Raw genomic sequence first — 19345 nt, forward strand, 5'->3', positions numbered from 1 at the left:
ACCTATGATCTGATGGCGTACTAAGACGTGCGTCAGTCGGATCTAGCCCACATTCAGGCGTATCTTGTTTTGTGGATATAAAACAAAGATACGCCGGCGCATCTTAGAAGTTACGCGGCGTATCAATAGATACGACGGCATCTCGGCTAGATCCGACAGGCGTACGTCTTCGTATGCCGTCGGATCTTAGATGCAATTTTTCGGCGGCCGCTAGGTGGCGTTTCCGTCGAAATCCGCGTTGAGTATGCAAATTAGCCATTTACTGCGATCCACGAACGTACGTCCGGCGCATTTTTTTACATCGTTTTTGTTCGGCTTTTTCCGGCGTATTAGTTAAAGCTGCTATTATGACGCGTACTCAATGTTAAGTATGGGCGTCCTTCCCGCGTACAATTTTGAATTTTTTACGTTGTTTGCGTAAGTCGTTCACGAATAGGAATTTGCGTAGAATGACGTCACTGTCGTAAGCATTGGCTGGTTCCGGTTTAATAATTTCGAGCATGCGCACTCGGATACCCCCAGGGACGGTGCATGCGCAGTTCCAAAAAAAAAAAAAAAAAAACGTTGGGTCACGACGTATTAACATAAAACACTCCCCCATTATATCCATTTGAATTCCGCGCCCTTACGCCGCGAGAGATACACTACGCCGCCGTAACTCACCCGCGCAAATTCTTTCAGGATTCGAAAAAAAAAAGATAAGTTACGGCGGCGTAGTGTATCTTAGATACGCTGCGCCCGGCGGAAAGGTACGTGGATCTGCCCCAATGTTGCAACATTTCCAGGGACAAAAAGTATTGTTTGCAAAAAAAAAAAAAAGTTTACCCCAAAGGAAGTTGCTTTCTCACCAGAAACCTCTCACTGGTGGGTGTCTCAGCTGCAGACCTGCCTGAGAAGCAGTCATTCGTTTGAAGAGGTAGAACATGGAAAGAAACCATTGATTATGGGGGGGGGGGGGGAAGATGTGGACAAGATGGGCTTAGCTGGAGCCCTCAACCTTGACTGATATAGCAATAGTCAACAGAACTTGAAAAGAACCCTCCCACTGAGGCTTCAGAGGATTGGCATGATGCCACTTGACTGCTACCCAGTCTCTGGTATGGAGGAAGTGTTGGCCGTGTACTAGCTTAGGATCCGATAAGGACACTTGGGAACACAGCTCAGTTAGTAAATTATGCAAATGCATTACATGTTCGGTCAAAGCTCTATAAAAAGAATCCAGACGAGAATACTAAAGAAAACAAAAAGCTTAGTCATTGATGCTTTTCTGAAAAAAAATTATCAAAAAAAAGAGAAAATAGTCAAAAGACTACATGTATGTCTCGTGGACAGAAGTATTAAACTCAATGCATTCATCGATTACATTCCAATTTTCTCACCAATTCAGTAGAATTATACAGTTTTTACGAGCTGGTGAGATGACTTGAGGTGCGAAACTATTGAGACACCCACAACTCTTTCATTGCACCTTCGCTCCTTATCCCTTTAACATCCCCCTATTGTTAGAATTTCTTCTCTGCTGCTGAAGCTTGCGAGTCCTCTGGTGTTTGCAGAGTTTGTAACGGCACTGCCACGCTCAGAAGACTGAAATGGCTTCTATCCAGTGTGAATCTTCTGGTGTGCATTAAGATCTTGCTTCCATCTAAAAGCTTTTTCACATTCTAAACACTGAAATGGCTTCTCTCCGGTGTGAAGCCTGCGGTGTCTGATAAGGCTCGATTCTACTGAAAAAGCTCTGTTACATTCAGAACACTTATATGGTTTCTCTCCAGTGTGAACCCTCTGATGTAGGATAAACTCTGGCCTGGTTTTAAAGGCTTTGTCACATTCAGAACACGCATATGGCTTCTCTCCAGTGTGAATCCTCTGGTGTGCGAGAAGGCTCGACGATACTGTAAAAGCTTTACTACATTCAGAACATTGATATGGCTTCTCTCCAGTGTGAATCCGCTTGTGTCTGATAAGGCTTGACTCTACTGTAAAAGCTTTACTACATTCAGAACACTGATATGGGGTTTCTCCTGTGTGATTCCTCTGGTGTACGATGAGTTTAGACTCTGATGAGTAAGCTTTATTACATTCTAAACACTTATATGGCCTATCTCCTGTGTGGAGCCTCTGGTGTGCGATAAAACTTCCCTTCTGTGCAAAAGCTTTGTCACATTCAGAACATTGATACGGCTTCTTTCCAGTGTGAGTCTTCAGGTGACTAATAAGAACTGAATTGTCTCTGAAAGCTTTATCACACTCTGAACACTGAAATGGTTTCTCTCCAGTGTGAATCCTCTGGTGTATGATAAGCTTTGTCTTCACTGTAAAAGCTTTGTCGCATTCAGAACACTTATATGGCCTATTTCCGCTGTGGATCCTCTGGTGTTTGAGAAGATCCGTTGATTGCCTAAAAGCTTTATCACATTCTGAACACGGATAAGGCTTCTCTCCAGTGTGAACCCTCAGATGCGTGACGAGTTCCGACTTGGATGTAAAAACTTTGTCACATTCAGAACACTTAAACGGCTTAACTCCACTGTGAATCCTCTGGTGGCGGATAAGATATCCCTTCTGTCTAAAAGATTTGCCGCATTCAGGACACGGATACGGCCTCTCTTTAGTGTGACTCTTCTGATGTAAGCGAAGACCATCCTTCCTCGCAAAAGCTTTGCCACATTCGGGACACTCATACGACCTCTCTCCAGTGTGAACCTTCTCGTGGCTGGCGAGACTTCCCCTCTGTCTAAAAGATTTGTCACATTTAGAACATGGATACGGCCTCTCTTTAGTGTGAATCCTCTGATGTATGAGTAGACCATACCTCCTTGTACAAGCTTGGTCACATTCAGAACACTTATACATCTTCTCTCCGGTGTGAACCTTCTTGTGTGCGATACGTTTTGCCTCCATTGTAAAACCTTTGGCAAATTCCAAACAAGAAAAGGAGCTTGAAATTACTTCTCTTATGTATATATGGGTTGGACTACTTTACGGTCACTTCCAGAACACTGAAATTACTTCTCTCCTGTTCTCTGAGGCTGGATCAATGATCAAGAGGATTTAAAACATTTATGACTTTTAGAACACGGATAGGACTTGTGTCCTGTGCGAATCCTCCAATAAAGACTTTCAGTCACATAAGACGGCCATATGGCTTAGCTGTATTGATGAAGACCAACATGATCGAAAACTTGGTGCATCAATCCACCTGTACAGAGGAAAAAAAAAAAAACATTAATTATATATACACACACACACACACACACACACACACACACACACACACACACACACACGCATGTTTAAATGAGGACACTATATTATTCCTATTAGACGGCAAAATTAACAGTTTATAATAATTTCCTGCAGGAGATTCTCATTCATGAATCGTCAGAGTACTGTGCTGCACAGTTATGGAGGAATGTGCTTGTGTTCAATTTGCAGGTACATTTGACAAGTGCATCTAAAAATCCAAAAAGTGCACACTTAACCACTTCAGCCCCGGAGTCTCTGGGCATTACTGTGCCAGAGAGAAAAAAAATAGTAGGTATAATTGCAACCAGGATTTCTAGTAGGAGAACAAAAAGACCAAAAGGGAAAAAAATAAAAATAAAAACAGAAAAAAAAAAAAAAAAGACAAACAGGACAAAAACCGAAATAAAATTGGGGAATCAAGAATCTAGGGTGTTAGAAGGTAGGAAAAGAAGGGGGTAGAGAGACGGGAGAAGAGGGGGGACGAGGAAAGAAAAAAAGAGGAAAAAAGTTAGGGAGTGGTCAAAGTAAAGCGTTCGAGTTGCTGATAGTTCAGTCGGAGGAGATAATATAGGGAGTGCGGGAAAAGAGAGACCCAACCTAAGTAGCGATCATGTCTGGGATGACAACATGTTCGTCAGCGTGTCAGAGGATGAAAAGCAGCGCCAGATGAGCCACAGCAGTTTATAATTATCAAAGGTGAAGTTATCAAGAGCCAACATCTCCTACATTCTCATAGTGTCGTTCATAATTGAGATAATGCGATTAATTTTAGCTTGCAAAAAATAATTATGCCCGGAACCCCGCTTTAGCTCGTGCGACGCTGTGCCCGAAGAAAATGGATGTCCTTTTTTTTCTCCCCACAAAATAGTGCTTTATTTTGGTGGTATTTGATCACCTCTTTTTTTTTTTTTTCACGATAAACAAAAAAAGTGCAACAATTTTGAAAAAAAATATAAGATTTTTTTGTACTTGTAAGGCTAGAGTTCCCCCATAATATCAATGCATTGTAAGGCTTGCTAGAGTACCCCCATAGTAATCAATGCTTGTATATAGATGTATCCTTTAACCCAGAGCTTCTAGGATTAATTACACAGAAGCTAAGAACAACCTTGCCAAATGTTATGTACTGAGCAGAGAACAATAACATAGATAAGGCGTGCAGAGGGAACAAGTGTAACAGAATGGTCCGTGACACCCAGCGACTTTTGAAGGATGGGGGGTACTCCTGTGCCAGCGTCACTAATGACTCTTGGGTCATCCTGTGCCCCCTTTTGGGCATAGGGTGACTGAGAAATAATAATTATAGATTACATGAGATGGGACATTACTGATAATTTATGTTTTGCAGGATATCTTGGAATATTACAAGTTGTTAAAGTCTGACTCCAAATGGAGTGTTTTCATTCAATGGGGGGGGACACATGCTTTTGAGGTGTTAATTGCATCTGCTCCTAGACAATTCCATTATGTGATGCTAATGACACTGTATGGTGTGAAAAGCCTATTGATGATCAGGTGTAAATAGCTTATTGTCAGAGACAGAACGTCTGACATAGGAATGTGTATTATGCAGGTGAATCGCTTAGTATCGGAGTCCGGACGTCTGGGGGATAATCAACTCCTCTGAATGTCATTATCTAAAAGAATGTGATTGAAGTCCCATTGTGTGATGTGTGGGTGGAGAGTTTCTTTGTTCCTTTGATTAACTGTAACATGCCTGTACTGTATATAAGAGAGCTAACCATTAAAGCATTGGTTCATTCATTTGACTCAGAACACAGAGCGTATGTCTCGTCTTTCTGAGGGAATTCTTATGGATCGTGTCTGATGTGTCGAACTGTCGGATAAGCTGTCGTGGGTTGATGGAATGGAATATCGTAAGCGGTGGTGACCGTTACAAGGTTTTAGACGGTCACACAGAAAATAGATTGCTATATTTTACACATTCCTATGTCATAATTGTGACGAGTATTACTTGTATAACCTAATTACTTAAATACGATTGGCTGAGCCAGGGGCATTCCTTTTCTTGTACAATTTGATTAGGTGCAAGTACACACGAGAAATAAAGACTAGTTTTGGATTCATCATATTGCTGTGCGTGTTCTGACTCGCCGATGCATCAGAGAGCTCCATACATCCAGAAGTCCTAAAAAACCCGGGTCTAGTTGAACCACCAACCTTACAGTACTCACTATAAAATCCTTCTCTGTTGTCCATGGAGGGACACAGCCTTCACAAGTCTTGACATATGGGTTATGTTCCTGTTCATAGGAGAGGACTAGGCAGAACATGTTAGATATTTAAAAACATGTTACTTTAAAAGAGTTGAATAGCCCCGCCCAGGGGGTGGTCCCTCTGGACATAACCCTCCGCCCTGCAGTCAGCAGCTCAGTTCGTAACAAGCAGTACAAACCTAAACCTAAAAAGGGCGCGACCACAAGAAAATGTGGCTGCCCGCAATACCGACCGACACAGCAAAATGACCACCAATGGGAAAATACATAGAAAACAGCAGGCACACCAACAATGGCGTCGGGGCAGCCAAAAGGGCGCCTGAGCACCGTGATGTGGACGAGAAGGCCAAGGCAGAGACCTCCCGAAGGCAGAGCACCCCCACAGAAAAAACGGGCCGACACCCCACAGTCCCCAACTGGGACCCGGAGTCCCACAGGTACGCCCTGGTCGCAGTGAGCCCCGCGAGAGCAGGAGGGGAAATGTGACAGAGAGCAGGGAAAGGGAGGACAGGAGAACCCCCTAATCCCAGGAATGCCCAGCTGTTCCATCCTGCTGAGGCAGGAGGAACCGTACTTACCAGTCCTTGTGAGGACCTGCTGGTGCATCCCTGACAGACTTACAACCGAGAAGTACGGAGTAGCTGTCGGCCCAGTCCACTGTAAGTGAGACAGCAAGCAGCCCAGTCATATGCGGACCCCAGAGCATAAGCTCACCGGCCACCCCTGGAGCCATGGGGTATGTCGTGGCCAACCCAACGTGTAGCTAAGGTCTGCTCACACTCGATGGCCGGACTGGGGGGACTACAAGGATCTATAATATCCAGCCTGTCACCCAGCCGGCAGTTGATAGAAGAATCACAAAAATAAAATAAAAAATGTCTTTGACTCTGGGCCCAAAAGGGAGACGGGTCCTACTCCTCTACTAGGCAAAAAAAATTGCTGCTGACTGCAGGGCGGAAGGTTATGTCCGGATGGACCGCCCCCTGGGCGGGGCTGTTCAACTCTGTTGGACATGTATTTAAATATCTAACATGTTCTGCCTAGAGTACATCAAGTCCTCCCGACCCATGGGCACGCTCCCGCTGCCCGTCCACAACTGAGCCTGCACGAGCTGCCGTACAGCTATAGCGATTTGTGCAGGAGACCTTGTGCCGCGGTCAAACAAAGTGGCTGGTCTTAAAGTGGTTAAAGTAGAACTATAAGCAAAAAATAAATTTTGTGTCACCATCTGTGTCCCATTGGGGAGATTTCACTTCCTGTCCCACAGCCAAACAAGAAGTGAGAGGAAATTCCTTGGGCAACCCCAGGTCACCAGAACTAGTGTTCCCATTGGAAGTTTTCCCCTTTATTAATTTTCTGGGGACAACCCAACATTTGTGGATTGTCCTTTACTTTCCCTTTCAATGATAATGGTAACCAGGACAAATAGAGGGGGTGAATCTCCCTAATGGAGGCACAGTTTTGCCTTTAGTTGCAATTTAAAGGGTTTGTCAACCCATATAACTAAAACTCTGCCAGACTCTATTAGGCTCAATTCACATCAATGCATTTTTAAACACGTTTGCAACGCGTTTTTAAAGTTTCTTTTTTACACTGGTTGCTAAGGAGGGGGCTGGGAAGCCGCAACCTTAACAACCGATGAGTCATCAGCTGCCTGCGGGCTTCCCACCCCAAAGCACTTTGGCCCCATGTTGATGTCCCCTCCCTTTCCTGACCTGCCGGGCTGCATGCTGAGATAAGGGTCTGGTATGGATTTTGGGGGGACCCCCACGCCATTTTTTTTTTAAATTTTGGAATGGGGGTGCTCTCCAAATCCATACTAGTCCCAAGGGGCCTGGTAGGCACATGGGGGGACTCCACGCTGTTTTTTTTAGCCGGCAATGTTTTTTTTTTACATGCGGTGGGAAGCCTGCTGACAGCTGGATGACTCATCGGTTGTTAAGGACGCGGCGGCCGGCTTCCGGGCCCCTTCCTTAGCAACCAGTTTATATACAGTTTAAAAAAAACAAAAATACAAATCGCGTCAAAAACGCAGTACTTGTGTTTTGGAATAGGATCATTGAAGCCTGTTACATGCAAAACGCTGCATTTTGCGGGAACAAAGTCCCCCGACCCTTTCCAAAAAAGCAGAGGCACAAAAATGCATTGATGTTAACATGTTCCATAGGAGCCCATGTTAAAAAAATATTCCCTGCATTTCTGCAAAATGCACTAAAAACGCATTAGTGTGAATAGAGCCTTAGAGCCTAGCAGAGCACACTATACCCTTCTTGAAAAATGTGGGTTGTAAATAGTGATTTAGAGCCGTCTTCAGGCCGGTCACGTGTCTCACGGCCGCTCTACTGCAGGAGGGGGGTGCGAGTCCTGCAATTAGGCCATTGTGATTAGGACGGAGACGCCCTGATTTTCGTGGTCTAATTAGAGAGCACCAGGACATTGACCAGCTCATACAACTGTATCATATATCGTATCAGATACGGTTTTTACATATCATGTATTCTTTCTATATGTTTACTATTGTCATATCTTAATACAAAGCTTGACAAATTTGCTTGGAATCTAGGAGCCAGCTAAAAAAGTTAGGAGCCAGGAACACGCCCCACCCCACCGAGCTCGCGGGCAGAAGCGAAAGCATACGTGAGCAGCGCCCACATATGAAAGCGGTGTTCAAACCACACATGTGAGGTGTCGCCGCGATCGTTAGAGCGAGAGCGATAATTCTCGGTCAAACAGTAGAAAGGTGAAGGGATAGCAAATAGAAGACAGTAGATCCAGGTATAACTGAACACGGGAAACAGTCCTCCTCCCTTAACCACTTGCCGCCCGCCATATAGCAAAATGACGGCGGCAAAGTGGTTTCAATACCCTGACTGGACGTCATATGACGTCTTCAGGATATTGAGCCCTGGGGGCGCTCATTGCGGCGATCGTTGTTGCGGGGGTGTCAGTCTGACACCCCGCAACACCAATCACGGCTGATCACGATGTAAACAGGAAAAGCCGGTAAAAAAAACGCTGATCGCCGCCATTACAAGTAAATAAAATAATAATAAAAAATGCCATAAAACTACCCCCTATTTTGTAGACGCTATAACTTTTGCGCAAACCAAACGCTTATTGTGATTTATTTTTTTTTTTTACGAAAAGTAGAAGAATATGTATCGGCCTAAACTGAGGGGGAAACAAAGAAAGTTGTTTTATATATTTTTGGGGGATATTTATTATAACAAAAAGTAAAAAATATATATATATATAAAAAAATAAAAAAAAAATTGTCGCTCTATTTTTGTTTATAGCGCAAAAAATTAAAACTGCAGAGGTGATCAAATACCACCAAAAGAAATCTCTATTTGTGGGGGAAAAAGGACGCCAATTTTGTTTGGGAGCCACGTCGCATGACCGTGCAATTGTCTGTTAAAGCGGCGCAGTGCCGAATTGCAAAAAGTGGCCTGGTCATTGACCAGCAAAATGGTCCGGGGCTGAAGCGGTTAATGGCATTCATCTTGTGATAATGGTGTCTTCATGCGCTGTCCACACCCCCCCCCCCCCCCCCCCACCACCACCAGGTGTGCCCTCACTTTAAGGGCTTAAACAATAGGCCTGTAATTACTGGCAGTGGCGTGCAGAGATCCTCCTTTCTTTCCTATTTAGATTACGGGACTCTGCTTTGTGGAACACAGGATCTCTTGCTCCTCCTGGTTTGTTTAACCACTTCCGTACCGTAGGACGTCATGTGACGTCCTGGACTTCAGTGGGGGGGGGGGGGGATATCTGAATGACGGGGGCAGCTACAGTCATCATTCAGATATCCTTTTTTCCCCAGGCAGCGATTCTGCGCACCATAAGAACGATCATAGCGGCGGTTCCGCCTCTTGATCGTTCTTACAGGCGGCGGGAGGGGACGTCCGCCCCCTCCCAACGCCATCCGGTGCTTCTCCGGGCTCTCCCGTGCCATCGGGGACCCAAAGAACAAATCGGCCGCCGCCGAATGAAGCGCATAGATATTTCTGGTGACCAGCCATCCCTATGACCGTCGGAGGCCCGGGCGCGATGTGATGACGTCACGCCCGGGTACCCGGAAGTAAACAAAGCCGCAATTGCGGCTGAAAGCATGAGATCGGTCAATTTATTTTCCCGATCTCATGCTTTCCAGCCTGGAGGAGAGATGTGGGGGAGGGGGAGGTCTTATTGACCCCCCCACATCTCTCCATAAAGAGGACCTGTCACACACATTTCCAATTACAAGGGATGTTTACATTCCCTGTAATAGGAATAAAAGTGATAAAAAAAAAAAAAGAGAAGAGTGCAAAAAAATAAATATATAAAACATTTTTAAAAACGCCCCTGTCTCCAGTAGCTCGCGCCCAGAATCAAACGCGCATGTAAGTCCCGCCCACATATGTAAACGCCGTTCAAACCACACATGTGAGGTATCGCCGTTCTAGCACTAGACCTCCTCTGTAACTCTAAATTGGTAACCTGTAAAAAATTAAAAATTAAAAGCGTCGCCTATGGAGATTTTTAAGTACCGAAGTTTGGCTCCATTCCACGAGTGTGCGCAATTTTAAAAAGCGGGACGTGTTGGGTAACCATTTACTCGGCGTAACATCATCTTTCACATTATGCAAAACAATTGGGCTAACTTTAGTGTTTTGTTATTTTTTAATTCATGAAACCGTTCCCCCCCCCCCCCCCCCCCCCCAAAAAAAAGTAATTTGAAAAATTATTGCGCAAATACCGTGCGAGATAAAAAGTTGCAATGACCGCCACTTTATTCCCTAGGGTGTCTGCTAATAAATATATATAAATAATGTTTGAGGGTTCTGAGTAATTTTCTAGCAAAAAAAAAAAAAAAGATGAATTTTACATGAAGGAGAGAAGTGCCAGGAAAGGCGCGGTATGGAAGTGGTTAAAGACTCGCCTCATATATATCGCATGCGAGAAATGACAGAGGCATGCAATAGTGTGATGACGTTTAAAAAGGTTTACTCACAGATATAACTCCACATACATACAACTCACATTTGCAATAAAAATCCCCTCTAACGTGCAGACGGATGATAGAGTCACCTGTAGTCCGGTTCTGCACCCCCGGTTACACGGTATTCCCCCTATTCAGTGCCTGCTCTGCAACACTTCCTGATTCCTTTAAACGTCAGCTGATCAAGCTCCTCCTACCGGTTTTGCCATAATCTCATGACTTCCTCTGGGATTTCTGATTAGCTGACGTTTTCTCCATGCTTTATATAGCAACAATCGCCGCCATTTTCTTGTAGACCCCTATTGTAAATGAATTCAGTCTCCGGGTGCCGCCATTTTCTCGTAGCCCATCTTTATAATTAGAGAAAGGTGGTTTCTCGTCACATATGGCTACCCATTAGGGCAGTGTTTCTCAACTCCCGCCCTCAGGGCGCCCCCAACAGGTCATGTTTTCAGGCTTTCCATTAATTTTGCACAGGTGATTTAATCAGTTTCACTGCCTTAGTAATTACCACAGCCATTTCATCTGAGGGAAATCCTGAAAACATGACTTGTTGGTGCGCCTTGAGAAACACTGCATTAGGGTGACCATGTGTCCTGGATTGCCCATTTTGCAGGTCTGTCCCGGGCACATTTATTCCAGGACAACACAGTGGGGTAGATTCAGGTAGGGGCGCGCACTGATACGGCGGCGCGGCGTATCGTCTTTACGCTACGCCGCCGTAAATTACAGGAGCAAGCGATGTATTCACGAAGCACTTGCTCCGTAAGTTGCGGCGGCGTAGCGTAAAAGGGGCCGGCGTAAGCGCGTGTAATTCAAATGATCTGGTAGGGGGCGTGGATCATTTAAATTAGGCGCTTTCCCGCGCCGAACGTACTGCGCATGCGCCGTCCCTAAAATTTCCCGACGTGCATTGCGGTAAATGACGTCGCAAGGACGTCAATGGTTTTGACATGAACATAAATGGCGTCCAGCGCCATTCACGGACGACTTAGGCAAAATTTTCAAATCGCGACGCGGGAACGACGTCCATACTTAACATTGGCTGCGCCTCCTAATAGCAGGAGCAACGTTACGACGAAACCGACTTACGCAAACGACGTAAAAAACTACCGCCGGGAGCACGTACGTTTGTGAATATGTATGTAATTTGCATACTCTACGCTGACAACTACGGAAGCGCCACCTAGCGGCCAGCGTGAGAATGCACCCCAAGATACGACGGCGTAAGAGACTTATGCCAGTCGTATCTTAGGCTAATGTCGGCGTATCTAGCTTTCTCAATACAGAAAGTAGATACGCCGGCGCAGCTTTGGAATTACGCGGCGTATCTATGGATACGCCAGCGTAATTCTTTCCTGAATCTACCCCAGTGTCCCTGAATGAAACTGACACAGCCACCCCCCAGGGCCAATCTGATGCCCCCAAAAAAGGCCACCACATCACTTCTTTACTCACTGACAGTACTTGTCCTGGCCGGGAAAGCCTGGAGGAGCACAATCCCCGTCCCCTGCTTGTGATTGGAGAAATTATAAATCCCGCCTCCTGCGTCCAATCCCTGTGCTGTGATTCGTTACAGCACAATCCGATTTTTGGGAAGGGAGGGTGTCCCTGAATGGTAGTTTGGAAATGTGGTCACCCTACTACCCATCAGTGTGCTCCGGAAGCGACGTTCCGCTGAAAAAAAGTTTGCACTGCCGCCATATGCGTTCCAACACTTTTACGTCAAAACAGCACACTAAAACCGTGATGGGTAGCCGAATGTGACGAAACACCGCCATCTTGCTACACCCGCACTCGTCCAGCCTAAGGATACAGTGAGAAGGGGACAAGCTTTGTACACCCCCCGGAGTTTAACATTTTACACTTATTTAGAACAGTAAACTGAGGTTCTATAGTGATATACAGGACTTAGAACTCCGTATGACTGTTTGCATGTTGAGTTTTAAAAGCAGCGGCGAGCCCCGCCGATCTCACAGGTTTGCTAATCTGACAGAGGTCCGCTGCTTTTAACCAGGGCTGTGGAGTCGGAGTCGGGGGAAATTTTGGGTACCTGGAGTTGGAGTCGGAGTCGGCAAACAATGCACCGACTCCGACTCCTACTAAATTTAGATTGGAATTAAAAAAAAAAATTCCAACAGGAGTTTTATAAAGCACTAAAAGAAGTTGAAAAGTACGATCGCTCATCAAAACTTCCTGTTGAAGAAGCCATCCTTGTTTATCCAGAGATCGTTAGTGATGTGGCCAGAATAGTTACTGCAATGCCACCCACCCAAGTCAGTGTCGAAAGATTATTTTCAGCCCTAAAAATAATAAAGTCTGACTTAAGAGCCTCTATGAAAGAGGATCTGGCAGAGGCAATTCTCTTCCTTAGAACTCTACATTGAATTGATTTGCATTTGCTAAGCCTAGAACTACATTTCAAGATTAAAGGGGTGGTTCCCCCTAAAACAAATTTCTAACAATACATTCGTAAGACCCGTTACACTGCGGGTAGGCTGGCTTTTGTTGTTTTTTTAGTACATACCTCGATATCGCCGTTTCGTCCCTTGGCGGTGGGCGTTCCTAGTTGATTGACGTTCCTCCGACGGGCGCATACTGCGCATCACGACTTTCCGAAAGAAGCCGAACGTCGCTGCGCAGGCGCCGTATAGAGCAGACTCTATACGGCGCCTGCGCAATGACGTTCGGCTTCTGTCGGAACGAACTGCGCATGCTCCGTTCCTAAATATTCCTGCATTGCGCTAAATTACGTTGCAAGGACGTCATTGTTTTGACGTGGACGTAAATTACGTCCATCCCAATTCACGGGCGACTTACGAAAAAAAAAAAAGAAAAAAAAATTCAAATTAAACGCGGGAACGACGGCCATACTTAACATGGCATGTGTAACTATACGCGACGAAATAGCAGCTTTAACTATACGCCAGAAAAAGCCGACTACAGACAACGTAAAAAAATGCGACGGCCGCTCGTACGTTCGTGGATCGTCGGAAATCGCTAATTTGCATACCCGACGCGGAAAACGACGTGAACGCCACCCAGCGGACGCCGAAGAATTGCATCTTAGATCTGAAGACGTACACCTGTCGGATCTAACCCAGAAGCCGTCGTATCTTGGTTTGAGGATTCAAAACAACGATACGACGCGGGAAATTTGAAAGTACAGTAGATACGCCGGCGTACTCGCTCTGTGGATCTGCCCCAATATCTATTACTTTTTGCTATAATAAAATCCCAATTTATTAATAAAAAATAATTATATTTTTTCCTCAGTTTAGGCCAATTCTTCTACATATTTTTGGTATAAAAAAATAAATAAATCGCAATAAGCGTATATTGATTGGTTTGCGCAAAAGTTATAGGCCCGGACTCACGTAGCACTTACGCCGACGTATCTCGAGATACGCCGCGTAAGTGTAAATGTGCGCCGTTGTATCTGTGTGCCGTGCCCACAGAACTAGATACACCTGAAAATAGGCTTCCTATGACCGACGTAAGTTTTCTACGCCATCGTTTCGTGGGCGCATATTTACGCTGGTCGCAAGGGGCGCTGCCATTGATTTACGATTTGAATATGCAAATGAGTGAGATACGCCGATCCACGAACGTACTTGCGCCCCGGAGCATAATATACGCGGTTTACGTAGGTCGCACGCCAGACGTAAAGTTATTCCCCATATATGAGGCGCAACTCATGCAAAAGGTATAGACCAGGGAACACAGCCGTCGTATTTTACGTTGTTTACGTAGTAGTACGTGAATAGGGCTGGGCGTAGGTTACGTTCAAGTCGTAGGCAGTGATTCGACGTGTTTTAGGCGTACGTTCCGATGCGATTCTGAGCATGCGCACTGGGTTGCGTCCACGGGACGCTGCATGCGCCGTTCATTCCACCCATCATTTGCATGGGGTCACGCTTCATTTAAATGGATCGCGCCCACTTCCACCTACTTTGAATTAGGCCGGCTTACGCCTACGGATTTACATTACGCCGGCTTTGTGAATACAGTGCTCGCCGCTCTGCGCTTCGTCGGCGTAGCGTATATTCGATACGCTACGCCGGCATAACTATGCGCCGCTCTACGTGAATCCGGGCCATAGTGCCTACAAAATAGGGGATAGCATTATGAAATTTTTTAAAATGTTCTAGTAATGGCAGTTATCTGCTTGTCAGGACTGCGACATTATGGCGGACACATCGGACACTTTTTGGGACCATTGACATTTTTACAGCGACCAGTGCTATAAAAATGCACTGATTACTGTAAAAATGACACTGGCAGTGAAGGGGTTAACATGGGGGGGGGGGCGATCAAAGGGTTAAATATGTTCCCTGGGAGTGATTCTTACTGTGGGGGGGAGGGGACTGACTGAGGGAGGTGACCAATCGGTGTCCCTGTGTATAAGGGACACACCATCGGTCTCCTCTCCCTGACAGGACTTGTAAACAAACCTTCCCCGTTCTTCTGTGTGGCACGCCTCCCTACAGTAAGAATCACTCCCTTAGGGCACACTTAACGCCTCAGCGCCACCTAGTGGTTAACCCCTTCACTGCATTGTCATTTTCACAGTAATCTGTGCATTTTTATAGCACTTTTCGCCGGGAAAATTACAATATTCCCAAAAATGTGTCCGATGTGTCCGCGAAGATGGCGGTGACGGAACGTCACTTCCGTTACCAATTCCAACGGGACACCATATCTGACGGAACAGCATCACTCAATATACCCCTAATGGCAACCCCTAACCCTCATTCCGAAAAGAAATAAAACGGAGTGCTCATCCCATGCTTTTCTCTATGCTTCATATCACAGCAATTGCCGCCATTTTCTAGTAGTTCACTGCTTATAGAAAAAAAAAAAAAAATAGTCACCGATCTCTGCCATTTTTCCGTAGCCCATCACTTTTAACCACTTAAGCCCCGGACCATTTTGCAGCTAAATGCCCAGGCCAGGTTTTGCGATTCGGCACTGCGTCGCTTTAACAGACAATTGCGCGGTCGTGCGACGTGGCTCCCAAACAAAATTGGCGTCCTTTTTTCCCCACAAATAGAGCTTTCTTTTGGTGGTATTTGATCACCTCTGCGGTTTTTATTTTTTGCGACAATTTTGAAAAAAAAATGCGAAATTTTTTACTTTTTGCTATAATAAATATCCCCCAAAAACATATATAAAAACATATTTTTTTCCTCAGTTAAGGCCGATACGTATTCTTCTACCTATTTTTGGTAAAAAAAAAAATTGCAATAAGCGTTTATCGATTGGTTTGCGCAAAATTTATAGCGTTTACAAAATAGGGGATAGTTTTATTGCATTTTTATTAATTATTATTTTTTTACTACTATTGGCGGCGATCAGCGATTTTTATGGTGGACACTTCGGACAATTTTGACATATTTTTGGGAAGCAAAAAATGCATTTAAATTGCATTGTTTATTGTGAAAATGACAGTTGCAGTTTGGGAGTTAACCACAAGGGGGCGCTGTAGGATTTAGTGTTCACTTAGTGTGTGTTTACAACTGTAGGGGGGTGTGGCTGTAGGTCTGACGTCATCGATCGAGTCTCCCTTATAAAAGGGATCACATGATCGATGCAGCCGCCACAGTGAAGCACGGGGAAGCCGTGTTTACATATGGCTCTCCCCGTTCTTCAGCTCCGGGGAGCGATCGCGACGGAGCGGCTATAAATGAATAGCCGCGCCGTCGTCACGGATCGCTCCCAGAGGGAATCCGCCCGCCGCACGCAGGAATCTATACCACGTCTTCTGGGGGACACACGGTTCCCAGAAGACAGCAGAGACCAGTGGCATTACGCAGCACGAGTCGCAGTAGGGAACCAGGAAGTGAAGCCAGAAGGCTTCACTTCCTGATTCCCTTACCGATGATGGTAAGCCGAGCGATAGATCGGCTTCGGGTGCCCGACATCGCGGGCGCGCTGGAGAGGTAAATGTCCATGCTGACTTTAAAGCTTTAAGCACATATACAGACACTAAGGCAGGGGTGTCAAACTCAAATTCATCGGGGGCCGCATCAGCAGTTTGGTTGCCCTCAAAGGGCCGGTTGTATCTGCACTCCAGTTTTCTTGCGCTGCATAGGGAGCGCAGGGTTCAGGAGTGCGCTGCGTAGGGAGCGCAGGGTTCAGGAGTGCACTGCCTCCTCCTCTCTGGTGTCACCCCCTCCTCTCGTCTCTGGTGTCACCCTCCTCTCTGGTGTCACTGGGGTCCCCCTCCTCTCTGGTGTCACTGGGGTCCCCCTCCTCTCTGGTGTCACTGGGGTCCCCCTCCTCTCCTCAGTGACACCAGAGAGGAGAGGAGGGGGACCCCAGTGACACCAGAGAGGAGGGGGACCTCAGTGACACCAGAGAGGGGAGGAGGGGGACCCCAGAGAGGAGAGGTGGGGGACCCCAGAGAGGAGAGGAGGGGGACCCCAGAGAGGAGAGGAGGGGGACCCCAGAGAGGAGGGGGACCCCAGTGACACCAGAGAGGAGAGGTGGGGGACCCCAGAGAGGAGAGGTGGGGGACCCCAGAGAGGAGAGGTGGGGGACCCCAGTGACACCAGAGAGGAGAGGAGGGGGACCCCAGAGAGGAGAGGGACCCCAGAGAGGAGAGGAGGGGGACCCCAGTGACACTGGTCCCCCTCCTCTCTGGTGTCACAGGTGTCCCCCTCCTCCGCTCAGAACAGACAGCCATGCTCCCCGGGTGATGGTGTCTCCCCTACCTGCAGGTGCAGATCTCAGATACCTTTTCCTCATGTCTGCTGTTGTGGTCCCGGGTCTAAAAATCAGTGAGCCGAGGCGGTGCAGAGTGTCACGCCGTGCACTGGTTACTAGGCAAGCCTGGGGTGGAGCAAGATGGCGGCGGTGAAACGTTACTTCCTGACAAAACAGACGCCGCCGGGTGTACCAAGATGGCCGCTGCTCCGGAGAGGTAAATGTCCATGCTGACTTTAAAGCTTTAAGCACATATACAGACACTAAGGCAGGGGTGTCAAACTCAAATTCATCGGGGGCCGCATCAGCAGTTTGGTTGCCCTCAAAGGGCCGGTTGTATCTGCACTCCAGTTTTCTTGCGCTGCATAGGGAGCGCAGGGTTCAGGAGTGCGCTGCGTAGGGAGCGCAGGGTTCAGGAGTGCACTGCCTCCTCCTCTCTGGTGTCACCCCCTCCTCTCGTCTCTGGTGTCACCCTCCTCTCTGGTGTCACTGGGGTCCCCCTCCTCTCTGGTGTCCCCCTCCTCTCTGGTGTCACTGGGGTCCCCCTCCTCTCCTCAGTGACACCAGAGAGGAGAGGGACCCCAGTGACAACAGAGAGGAGGGGGACCTCAGTGACACCAGAGAGGGGAGGAGGGGGACCCCAGAGAGGAGAGGTGGGGGACCCCAGAGAGGAGAGGAGGGGGACCCCAGAGAGGAGAGGGACCCCAGAGAGGAGGGGGACCCCAGTGACACCAGAGAGGAGAGGTGGGGGACCCCAGAGAGGAGAGGTGGGGGACCCCAGAGAGGAGAGGTGGGGGACCCCAGTGACACCAGAGAGGAGAGGTGGGGGACCCCAGTGACACCAGAGAGGAGAGGTGGGGGACCCCAGTGACACCAGAGAGGAGGGGGACCCCAGAGAGGAGAGGGACCCCAGAGAGGAGAGGAGGGGGACCCCAGTGACACTGGTCCCCCTCCTCTCTGGTGTCACAGGTGTCCCCCTCCTCCGCTCAGAACAGACAGCCATGCTCCCCGGGTGATGGTGTCTCCCCTACCTGCAGGTGCAGATCTCAGATACCTTTTCCTCGTGTCTGCTGTTGTGGTCCCGGTTCTAAAATCAGTGAGCCGAGGCGGTGCAGAGTGTCACGCCGTGCACTGGTTACTAGGCGAGCCTGGGGTGGAGCAAGATGGCGGCGGTGAAACGTTACTTCCTGACAAAACAGCCGCCGCCGGGTGTACCAAGATGGCCGCTGCTCCGGAGCTAGGCCGAAGCCGGGGACTTTCCTATGGCCAAGGCTGCGGACCGGATCGCGTGGTGTGCCAACATAGCTGCGCGGACCACATAGCAAGGCCTGGCGGGCCGGATTTAGCCCGCGGGCCTTGTTTGCCACCCCTGCACTAAGGTGTTACATGCTATTGATTCCAGAAGCACCAGCCTGCAGATATTGAGCTGTAAAGAGTTAACCATTTATGTAAGCATGCGTCCATTGAAGTAGTAAAGCACAGTCCTCCCCTAGCACCAAGGTCACAGAGGGTTAATGATCAGAGAGTCCCTATTTCAGATAACAGGGAGATAAGCCGCTGTGTGAGGTTTACAAGGAGAGACTGCGAAGAGGATCGGAATTTTACTCTCACCCCTCCAGGATATGCAGACTGTAGCGCGGTCTGCCCACTAAAGCCACAACCCGACCGACCGAGGCCGCGTACCTCGGGTCTCCAGCGCCCTCGGCGAGTGTAAAGATTTAGCATGAAGGATAGGCAGACAAGCATGAGCTTGGTGCTTATTCAGCGGCCTCCATCTTAGAACTAACCACAGCTCCCCGCCCCCCCCCCCAGATCACATGACCAAACCTGTTAACTGTTTCCCAACATGATAAAAGGAACTGGGTGTAACAATTGAACTTGAATTCTAACATAAAGCATACACATACCTCCCAACAATTTAAAAATCCACTGCGGGACAGTTGTTGAGCGGAAGGGGGGGGGGGCTGGGTGGTTGAAGTTGTTGAGCGGGGAGGGGGTGCCACTCACCTGTGCTCTCTTTACTTCAACAGTCACCTACACACCGCTCCGGTTTCTCCTCTGTTCGCATTAAGGTTGTTGATGGGGGGGGGGGGGGGGGGGGGTTACACTGACCTCCTGCCAAGTCTGTCCAGTCCATGCTGCAGTGTACCGTCTCCAACTCTTGACTCCGCCT

General features: G+C 47.6%; 1 protein-coding gene across 1 annotated transcript; it reads right to left on the reverse strand.

The window, feature by feature from the left end:
- Positions 1–726: 726 nt before the first annotated feature.
- Positions 727–18953, reverse strand: LOC120921601 (zinc finger protein 271-like). Its single transcript, XM_040334107.1, has 2 exons — positions 18784–18953; positions 727–3199 (listed from the first exon to the last, which is right to left on the reverse strand). Exon 2 carries the CDS (start codon positions 2899–2901, stop codon positions 1597–1599), a length of 1305 nt encoding a protein of 434 aa, XP_040190041.1. The 5' UTR covers positions 2902–3199; positions 18784–18953; the 3' UTR covers positions 727–1596.
- Positions 18954–19345: the final 392 nt, after the last annotated feature.

Source organism: Rana temporaria (genome assembly GCF_905171775.1).
Source record: "Rana temporaria chromosome 2 unlocalized genomic scaffold, aRanTem1.1 chr2h, whole genome shotgun sequence".
NCBI lineage: Eukaryota > Metazoa > Chordata > Amphibia > Anura > Ranidae > Rana > Rana temporaria.